The sequence below is a fragment of the Petaurus breviceps genome, unplaced genomic scaffold (genome assembly GCF_028583685.1).
Source record: "Petaurus breviceps papuanus isolate PSGF00001 unplaced genomic scaffold, PetGlider_PUasm1.0 188, whole genome shotgun sequence".
NCBI lineage: Eukaryota > Metazoa > Chordata > Mammalia > Diprotodontia > Petauridae > Petaurus > Petaurus breviceps.
In genome coordinates this window covers 38,834,278-38,845,503 of record NW_027185804.1, presented here as the reverse complement: position 1 = coordinate 38,845,503, position 11,226 = coordinate 38,834,278, and the positions used below count along the sequence as shown (strand labels likewise).

The 11,226-nt window shown below is 36.8% G+C and overlaps 1 protein-coding gene across 1 annotated transcript; it reads right to left on the bottom strand.

Annotated features, from left to right (window-relative positions):
• Window positions 1–310: 310 nt before the first annotated feature.
• LOC138163298 (vomeronasal type-1 receptor 4-like) lies at window positions 311–1,255 on the bottom strand. The gene has a single exon (XM_069090842.1). It carries the CDS (start codon window positions 1,253–1,255, stop codon window positions 311–313), a length of 945 nt encoding a protein of 314 aa, XP_068946943.1.
• Window positions 1,256–11,226: the final 9,971 nt, after the last annotated feature.

The following is an 11,226-nucleotide window of genomic DNA, read 5'->3' as shown; positions in this document are numbered from 1 at the left end:
TCTCAGGTCATTGGATCTCAGAGTATAAGTGTTTAGAACTTGGTTACAATTAAAGTATTTTCCAGGAGAGATTGGACCACAATTTGGAATTTTTACCAACTTTCAGTGAATATTCCCCTCTTTTTATTTAGACCCCAAATCTCTTGTTGTGGTGGACAGAATGATGCATATATAAAGGAGCAAAGGCTTTGAGAAAGCAAAATCATCATTTATTGATAAAAAGAAATTTGACCTTTGCCCCGATGTCCTCTTTTAGGACTGATATTTCAAGGTTTGTATTTTTTAATTCCATTATTCTAGGTTAAATGTACTAGTTCTGAGTTCTTAATGAGTTTAGATAAGAATTTTTCATCCTTATGAAAATATTGTAACAATTGAAGATCTTTGAATCACTACTGATTAAAACAAAAGGAGAGATTGTTGAGTAACATGAGGTTAATAAAACAGAGACATGTATCACCCACTCGTTTGCATCTTTAGAATTCTCCATTATAACAATAAAGATGGAAGCAACTGAATAAAAACATACAAAGATAATCATGAGCAACAGGATGACTTTGGTGGCTCTGATCTCTGGGGAGGCAATGGGGGTGAGGCCAGTGTTATGAAGGTGTTGGACTTGCCAGTGGTGTCTGAACAAAACAAAACATATGTACCCACTGGCAATGGCCATGAGCACCACAAACACTGTATCAAAAAGTGTCTTCCAAATAACATGTTTTGAGGCAGATACAGCTTGCCAGTCTATATAACAATATCCTAGATTACTCTTAAGATTACTCACTGTGTAGTTCTTAGGGCCACTCACAAGAAAAGGCACAATTATATCTATCAAGAAATTGAGTACCCATATGAAGACACAGGATGGAACAATGCACTTTGGGGCTCTGACTTTGAGCTCTGCCCACCTGGGGCTGCTGGAACTAATGGTGATGGCCTGGAAGACACTCAGGAGGCAGGTGGTGCAAAGGGAAAGGCCCCGGGACACTCTTTGTATAAAAATTAAGATTTTACATTCAATATCACTCAGGAAAATTTTCCTGATGCACACTTGGATTGTCAATGGAATTTCCCTGGAAAGAATCATCACAATGTGAGACAATGCCAAATTAACAAAAATTGCATCAATGGGTCTTATCTTTTGACTAATGATTGAGCTAAAAACCATACAGGTGAGGAGTAAGGCATTCCCAAAGACTCCAATTATACTCTGAAGTGTGTAGACGATGCACAAGATATAATCACAACACTGCATTCCTTATTCTCTTGGTCAGAGAAATGATATTCACTCACAAAATGACCTGGGAAAGAAGAGAGAAGATTGTTATAGAACTGGGAATTCAAAATGAGATTCCACACATTTCTTAGCTGGGAGGTGAAATTCCTTGTTTGATATGGAAATGTAAAGTTTTAGAAAATTTTTTTTTATTGCTAGTGTTTTGAGTTTCTTGTTGTAAGCATTCTTATTTTGGGTCCGTGTAAAATGATTGTATTTGTAAATAGGGATTATTTATTATTCTATTTAATTAATGTATCTATGCATTTATATATTCAATTTTCTGTGTATATGTGTCTGTATGTTTGTGTGCGTATACCTCATTTTAAGAAAGGTATTGATAATGTATAAATTACCAAAGACTGAAGATATGATGAAGATCTTACAGAAAAAAAGATACTGTAAGATATATTAATACATTTGTTATCACTACCTAAGAGAAATGCAAGTTGCAAGTACTGAACTTAAATCAGATACATAGATACATACATATATACATATTTGTATATGTATATTATGTAGATAATGAAAATTATAAGTATGTATATACACACATACATATATGTCCATCTTTGTATATATACACAGATATATGTATATAAATACATAGATATACATATATATCTAAAAATGGCAGTTGTATCAACAAAGTGAAATAATCACTGAATTTTTTATAAATGAAATTCACTGGTGTTTGAGTAAGGCAATGTGAGACATTTAGTGCAATTCATAGTGTGTAAGTTTTTATTACATGGACTCTTCTTGAAAAGCATCAGTCACAGATCCACATAGTAAAACTAGTTTAACAATTCTCGAGTGGAATAATTGTCAGTAGGATTATGTTACAAATGCATGAATCCTTCCTTAAAACTATGGTTTGCATGCATAGAGGAAGATCCTACTGAATTCATAGTTTGTCTGAACATTTGACTAAAGAGACAACTACTACCAAGTGCAGGAAGGTTGTTCAAGGAACATGTAATTTCAGACTAGAACAAATTGAGTAATAAATCCTGAGTTTCTCAAAATAATAAGAATGACCTCTTCTTTATTGAAATCAGACCTAATACAAGCAAATTATTCCAACATCCAGATAAATTGTGAAAAGAGAAGCATTTTCTGTTTTAAATGCAATCTAGATGTAGATAAATTCATCAAGAACATTTGATAGGAGAATTAATTTTTCTTCCAAAGAAATCTGAGGTCTAATGAAAAGATAGGGAAAAAGAATCATTGGTATGCTTGATGAATATGTTATAAAGTACTTAAACAAAAAGACTGAATTGGCATAAATGATAACTAGGTGGAAGAGAATAAACCTGAGGTCTCTCAAATGCAGCAATTGGTGAAATATAGTAATCACATGAATTTATAAATATATACATATTGTGGATAAAAAGGAAAACCCTGAAACTAGACCTCAGTTATATATAAATGACCTTTTTTAAAAGTTCAAGAGCAACTATTTAATTAAAACTGCAGTTCAACAACTTTGATGCCCATCTTGTTTCACAGAACAGAGCACTGCTAAAAACAATTGTTTTGAGGATAGCAGACAATTTGAAGTAGGAACACAGTGACTTTGTTTCAGACAAGAGAGGACCAGCCACAGGGGCAGTGTCATTGCTACCAACAACATAAGTTGTAGAGTCTTCAACAGTAAAGAGAAAAAAACTATGAACTTTAGAGACATTGATTGGCATCTCATATACGAACAATAGGAAGAACATATACATAGATACCTATGTATTTCTATATACATATGCATATATATCCCTGTCTATATGTGTAGCATATGTGTGGATATGCATTTGTATATTTTTATATAATGTACACCCAGGTATAGTAGAGCAAAATAAGGTTAGAAGGAAACAAGGAAGTAAAGGCAAAATGAAGAAAACAAGTAACTGAGAAAGCAAGGAATCATTTAGAAAGTACCTACAGTATGTGGGACAATTATCTGAGTAAGCAAAACTCTTAAGAGATTCATTTTTATTCCTATTATACAATTGGGAAACTGAGGGAGATGAGCTTCAGTGACTATCCCAGGGTCACACAGCTATTAAGTTTTGGAAATTGGATTAGAATTCAAGTTTCCTGAGTCCAGATCCAGTCCTATATCCGCACCTTCTGGTAGAGCATTGGGGTGGGAGGAGGGTGGGAAATGGAGTGGAGAATAAAGGGGAGAGAGCTGCAGAAAAACTTATGTGGAGAGAGATTTCTGCCATTTATAAAATATTATTGATGTTACTATCGTCATTTCAAAATGAATAATGGCATTATTTTTAAATTATGTCAAATAATAAATAGTACTTAATTAAGAAATAAATTATCTTTCATATCAAATTAATCATATTATTGAGTTCATGGGCCATTAATTACTTAGAAAAATTATGTAATTATAGTAAGAAGAAAAAATATCAAAGTATATGGAATTTCTTTTTTCTGCAGGAAGTGTTCCCTGCTTTTGTCCAATGAATTTCTGTACTTCCTTATTCTCTAAAAATATCTTGCCAATTATATCAATGTATTGATATTCACTGAAATTAGATCCATATAAAATGAATGTAACTGGAATCTAATAAAGAGAATTAAGAATCACCAGCCTCTTTTATTTTATTTTATTGGGGTAGGGGGTGGTAACACCATTCCCTGTGCTGCAGACCTTGAAGCAATATCAGGGCAAAGTTCCAAACTGTTGCAACTTGTGTCTAAAATCCAGTGGAAGAGACTATGGCAAGATACAAATTCTGTCACAGTGCTCACTCCCAGGAGCTCTCTGCTCTCCCTTTTTACAACCAAGTCTAGTAGAATGCAGCCTCCCAGAGATCTTCCAATCAATATTTAAATAAATTCTTCATATGCATATTTCTGTAACAGGCTCTCCCCTTTGTATTCCTGCCTCCCCTGCTTTGCCTGAGAGAATTGCTGGCACACTTGATTGCTTAGTATTTTCCTGTCTATTCTCCACAAACCTGGGGATTGTATGTGGACAGTCTTTTCCCTGCCAAAGAGACACTTTAATATTGAAACTATTGCTGGAAGGATCCTCAGGCTATAAGTAGTTCAATTCCCTCTTTAACACTATTGTTAGCATTATTACTGTTAAAATCTGGAACCAAAATGAAATGACCTCGCTAAGACAGTAGAGGTAGGAATCAACAGTCAGAATCTGAAACCAAATCCTGTGCTTTCAATTTGAGCATCCACACATTTCACCAGGATTCATGGGCATCCAGGGCATCTGAGGCACAGAGGCAGAGAGCTAGCTTTTCCCGATCTGTAAAAAAGTAAATTTTAAAATGTCATTAAAATCATTAAATGTTAAACTCACCTTGATTATTAGAGTGGCAGGAGTTAGGTTCATGGCAAAGAATAGAGAAAAAGGCAGTGCAAAGGACTTAGGAGACAGGAATAAAGGGTCAATGACTCTGTATTGAGGGCACCTTCCTGACAGCCAATCAAAGCTACATTAAATCTAACCGGTATCAGATGCCATCTGGGAAGCAGAAGAGGGCAGTAGACAGGGGCTGCCTCACAGTCAGAAGTGCATTCTTTCAAACTCAGTCCTCATCGGTTATCACTTTGTATCACTTTGAAAGTGTCACTGACTCTTTGGGCCTCAGTTCCCTCACTTGTAAAATATGGGCTTTAGATCAACTGCTCTGACTTCTCTCCTCTGAATCTCTGAGTCTGGATGAGCGGCATAGGGAGAGATTAAACTGTGGAGCATTTGCTTTAACAATCCCCCCAGGAACTCTCAGCCTGTCACCCACATTCTTTCAAAGTCCTGCAGCCTGAGTGGGGGAGGAGGGGACAGGCTCTGTCAATGCCACAGGTCAGGCAGGACTCTGAGCTTGCACAGTGAGGTTGTTGGACAGCTCACAGTGACTTTCTTTCCTAATGCATTGAACATGAATCAAAGATTAAAACCTGCTGCTGCTCTTTGGGTTGATCTCAGACTCAAAAGTTAAATAACTCCCTTTCCTGATCTAATCAGAAAGGGAATAATTAAGAGCCAGTTTTCTCCCAGGATTGTTACAGAGCAGTATCTCCCAGCATCTACGTCATAGCCTGCTGAGTACTGCAGCTACACACACTCCCCTTAGCCTGGTTGGGGATCACAGTGGGAGGGCACAAAAACAGACAACAGAAAAGTACCCAGGAAAGGAGAATGTGTCTTTGCTGTAATTTAAAGATGAGTAATACCTGCTGAGGCTTCATCTACAAGGTCTCCTCTTGTATCCCAAACACATAGAGAAGTAATTCCTTTTTTCCTAGATGAGAATTCTGGTAATGTCTATGTCTGAGGCAGAACTGAATTGTTACACTGCGGCATGATATGTGCTGCCAAAGCAGAGGCTGGAAGTGGGTATGGGTGTGAGAGCATCTGTGCATATGTGTGCATGCATGGATCTATATATGTTTCATGGGGAAGGGCAGGGCTGGAGTTATAAGCTCAGCTTTTACTGAGCTCATCTCCCCCAAGAACTGTGATTACCCTGTCACCTCAAAAACAAAAGTCAGTAGAAGGAATTTGCCATGTGTCTAAAGAAGAAACAACCCTGTCTCTGCTAAAAATGTGCATCAGCAATTAAAAGTGATTAATTAGAATCTCCAAAGTGGCAACTCTTTACATTTGTGAGAGAATTATTCCCCCTCCACTGATAATATTATCGGAGGTAATAAAGGCCTTTCAAGGACACAGGAACAAAGAACAATCCTAAAAGAATCACAAGGGAAAATGCTGTCCACATCCAGAGCAAGAACTATGGATGCTGAATGGAGACTGAAACATACCTTTTTTTTTCTTTTTTTCTCATTTTTTTTCATTTTGTTCTGATTCTTCTTTCAAGACATGAGTAATGTGGAAATTGCTTAATATGATCATACATGTATAGCCTATATCAGATCACATGCCCTCTTGGGTGGGGGGAAGGGAGAGAGGGTGAAAATATCTAGAAAGCAAAAACTTATGAGTAAGTGTTAAAAATTATCTTGATATGTAATTGATAAAAATGAAATACTCTTTTGTCACCCACCCTTACTGGGAAGATAAGCAGTTCAGTATAGGTTGTACATGTGTACCAAATGCAAAACATTAATACAGTACATATATTGTAAAAGACTGACTATATTTATCTCCCTCCTATCACACCTCCCTCTTGTTCTATTTTCTATTTTGATACCAACTCTCTTCAAAAGTGGGTGCTTCCAATGTCACTCCCCCCCAGGCTGCCCTCCCTTCCATCATCCCCCCTCTCATGCCCTTCCCCCCTATTCTCCTATAGGGTGAGATACCCTATTTAGTATGTATTTCATTCCCTCCCCGAGCCAAATTCTGTGAGAATAAGGGTGACCCATTCCCTTTTGCTTCCTGTTCTTCCCCTCCATTGTAACTATTTTCCCTTGCCTCTTCTATATGAGATAGTTTACCCCATTCTGTCTCTTTCCATCTCCTCTCATTATAGTCCTCTCTCACCTCTTAATTTCATCTTTTAAGTATCATCCCTTCCCATTAAATGGGTCCTGTGCCCTCTATCTATGTATACCTGTAAACATATATACACACATTCACACATGTATTCATATGCCCATATGTTAATAGTTCAACTTTGATAAGAGGCTGATGGTTTCTTTTCCCTGTTTACCTTCTCATGCTTCTCTTCCTTCTTGTATCTGAATGTCAAATTTCCTATTCAACTCTGTTTTTTTTCATCAAGAATGCTTGAAAGTCCTCTATTCCACTGAAAGACCATATTTTCCCCTGAAACATGATACTCAGTTTTGCTGGGTAAGTGATTCTTGGTTTTACTCCCAGCTCCTTTGCCCTCCAGAATATCACATTCCAGGCCCTTCAATCCCTCAGTGTAGAAGCCACCAGATCCTGGGTTATCCTGATTGTGTTTCCATAATTTTCAAATTGTTTCTTCTTGGCTGCTTGTAATATTTTCTCCTTGATCTGGGAATTCTGGAACCTGCCTATTATATTTCTAGGAGTTTCCTTCTTGGGATCTTTTTCAGGAGGTGATCAGTGATTCGTTAAACCTCTATTTTGCCTTCTGGTTCTAAAACATCAGGGAAATTTTCCTTGATAATTTCTTGGAGGATGATTTCTAGATTCTTTCTTTGATCATGACTTTCTGTTAGTCCAATAATTTTTCAATTATCTCTCCTGGAACTATTTTCCAGGGCAGTGGTTTTTCCCATGAGATATTTCACACTGCCTTCTAGTCTTTCCTTTGTTTGGACCTGTTTAATAGCATCTTGATTTCTCATGAAGTCACTAGCTTCCCTTTGCTCGATTCTGAATCTGAGGGAATGATTCTCCTAAGTGAGCTTTTGAGATTCTTTTTCCATCTGGCAAATTTGGCTTTTTAAGGCATTCTTCTCCTCATTGCCTTTTTGAGCCTTTTTTTGCCATTTGAGTTAGTCTGTTTTTTAAGATGTTATTTTCCTCAGTCAGGCTGTTGACTCCCATTTCATAATTTTCTTGCATCATTCTCATTTCTCTTCCCAATTTTTCCTCCACTTCTCTTATCTGCTTCTTAAGGTCCTCTATGGCCTGTAACCAGCTCGTATTTTCCTTTGAAGCTTTTGGTGCAGGAGTTCTGACTTCACTGTCTTCCTCCTGTTCCATGCTTTGATCCTTTTTGTCCCCAAAATAGCAGTCTAATGTTGGAATCTTCTGTTTGTTTTGCTTCCTTTGCCTGGTCATGTCACCCTTCAGTCCCTTGACACCTAGACTTTTTGCCACAGTAGGACTCTGGCACTAGACAGGGGAGCTTCCATCCCAAACACTGGGGTTTTTTCAGCTGCTGGAGGTAATATTTGGGTGCCCTCTCTGAATCCTCCACATGGTAAGCTGGTCACACACCCCAGGACCTCCACCCTAGACTGCAATCCAGATCCAAGCAGGTTAAAGCAAAAGCGATTACCCCTCAGGCTGGCCACTTAGTCCCCCTACATCTGCAGTCCAAGAGCTGAAGATGCAAAGTCGTGCCAAGGGGTCTCAGTGGCTTCTCGCCCTGGGGGCAAAAGCTGATGCTTTCCCAACTACTGGTCCCAAAGTCCACACTGCACTGACCTCTCACTTTGTCCTTCGCATCTATTTGTTGATAAATCTGGAAAAGGCCACAGCTGCTGGTGTTCTGGAATCCCACTAGCCGGTGGTTGGTAAGGCCTGCCATGGGGCTAAAACCTCTGGCTCACTAGTGGGTTTGGCTGCCAGAGTGCTGTGCTGCTGCTTGCTTCTGGCCCACCAGGCTGTCCTTAGCAGGAGGTTAGCTTCTCTGTGTCATTTTGTGGATTCTGTAGCTCCAGAGTTTGTTCAGAGTCCCCTTTTACATGAATTGGGGAAGGTGGAAGCTGGAGCCCCATGGAGGTCCTGTTTCTACTCTGTCATCTTCTGTACATTTTTTTTTCATACAGAGCAGCTAATTGGCACAGAGAATAGAGTGCTGGGTCTGGATTCAAGAAGTCATCTTCCAGAGTTCAAATCTGGCCTCACCCATTTACTTAGGTATGTGACCCTGAACAAGTCTTTTAACCCCATTTGCCTCAGTTTCCTTTGTAAAATGACCTAAGGAAGTCAATGACAAAGCACTCAAGTGTATTCACCAAGAAAACCCAAGATGGGATCATGAATAGTCAGACAGCCCTGAAAAATGACTGAACAAAAAGAAACAAAAAAAGTCAATCTAATTATGTGAGCTTTTAATCGTTTTAAGAACTTCATCATGTGTTCACATGTTCACAGTACTCTACTATGTTAACTGCCTCCGTTATTAATGCTTGGAAAACTCATTTCTGAATTAATTCCCCTCCTCTTTCCTTTTAGAAGTTGTGTTTCTCATATGAACTATGGGAGTTTGGAGCTATTTTTCATGATTGCTATGGAATATCATATTTTCACTTTTTCTTATGACTTCTTGACCCACATTATTGCAAATTTTAATATATTTTCCTGCTTTCTGGGTCTTTAATACATTTTTTACACATTTTCTCTTCTGTTTTTTATGAATGTTGAGGACTTAAGTGATTCAGTTTCATGGTTTTCCTCCATTTGACTATTATATGCACAAATTTTCAAGTTGTATGGTTTCTGTTATCAAGATTTATTTATTTTGCTTTAGGAGCTATTTGGTGTTAAGATTTTATTTTCTCTAAAACAGTTGGAAAATACTTCTAACTGATCCTGACTGTGATTCATTGTTTCTTACAATATTTTTTTTTCTGAAAAAAGGGGTTTTTTTATTTTGTTTTGTTTTGTTTTTAGCATCCTTGACTCTGGATTTTAGCTAGGACATTCCAAGATATTTTCAGTTTCATCTATTTTTATGTGTTTAGATTGTTTTTAAAAGGTCATTGGGACTTTTTATTCCTTTTATTTTATTGTCCCTCCTTATTGTTCAAGATAGTCTAATTATTAATTTCTTAAAATTTGTTCTCTAGTTTTTTTCATTATTATTATTGCTTTGTTTTTATGCTTACTCATGCTTTTAAAATGAGACAAGCTTTTTAAACAACATTTCTTACTTTTTCTTGTTTTATTGACATCATTGACTTTTTAAAAATTATGTTCCAAAGAATATAAAAAAGGTTTCCTCTACTTTGATGCATATCAGATGATTACTTAATTTTATTCATTTCAAAATATGTTAGCTTTTCATTATAAATATATATTTTTATCATATTAATATGATGCTTGGTATCCTTTGTAGTGTATTTAATATAAATAAATGATAGTTTTTTTTTTCTTTTCAAGAACTATTAGGGGCGGAGTCAAGATAGCTGAGTAGAAACTGGACCTTTGCAGGGCTCTAGCTTCCACCTCCTCCAATTCATGTAAAAGGTGACTCTGAACAAACTTTGGAGTTTCAGAACCCACAAAATGACACAGAGAAGCTAAGCTGCTGAGGACAGCCTGGAAGGACTGCACTTGTTTATTTTTCAAGTGCACCATGTGGCTGTTGAAGAATTCCAAATAGATCCATTCTCTCCTGCCATTTTTTCCCTTTCTCTCTTTTCTGGGTCAATGCTGAATAAATCTCACCCTTTTTCTATATGATAGTACTTTAAATATTTGAATATATCCATTATGTTATGCAAAGTTGACTCTCTTTGCTAAAATACCAGTCCCCCTAACCAAATAATTTTGAAGTTTTATATAGAAAAAGAAAAGGCACCTATTCTAAAGGTATTCTACATTAACTTTGAGAGATGAAAATTTCAATGATGCAATTAAATTATATAAATTAAGGTTAATTTGGGTGGCAGATGAACCACCTCTTTGGAGAATCATAGAAGAGTCAACTAGGAATAGCCCATATGTGAGAGAACTTTTTTTTCTTTTTTGTCACCAAATCCAGAAATAGAGGATTATATGGAAAAGGAAAGAAACATATTTAAGCTTGATAAATTGATAAAAAGTCTTTAAAGTTTTTAAACAATGGACTAGGCTGTCCTGAGAGGTGGTGAGTTATCCTTTACCAAAGAAGAGTTTTTAAAGCTTGAGTGACTTCTTATGGAGAAGAATTAACAAGATTCTTTTACAAGTAAGGATTAGAATAGAGTTCCCTACTATCTTTTGAAGTCTTTGATTTAGTCTTGGATTTCTCTCCCATTGTTTATATAACCTGATCAAAATTATTAATAGATCAATGAATAAAGTCAATCACTTTATGTATCATAAAGAACTTCTGAAAATCGTTATTAGCATCCAGTTCTCTGTAATCCCACCCTTTTGGCCAGGGATGCTGATCTAGCCTCACTTGCTTTGTTTAGATATCATAGGTGAACAGCCCTTCTTTTTGGTTCCTCTAGTTGCCAAATAAAAGATTTAGGCCCCTTGTGATGGCAGGAAAAAGACAAATTGGTTTTAGGAGTAGACCATTGTTATTGCAAGATTCATACATCCTTGCAATTCAAGGATTATGATTCCTCTAACC

Excerpts from the sequence above, each read along its gene's own strand:
- LOC138163298 (XM_069090842.1), bottom strand. The coding sequence starts at position 1,255 with ATGCAGTGTTGTGATTATATCTTGTGCATCGTCTACACACTTCAGAGT.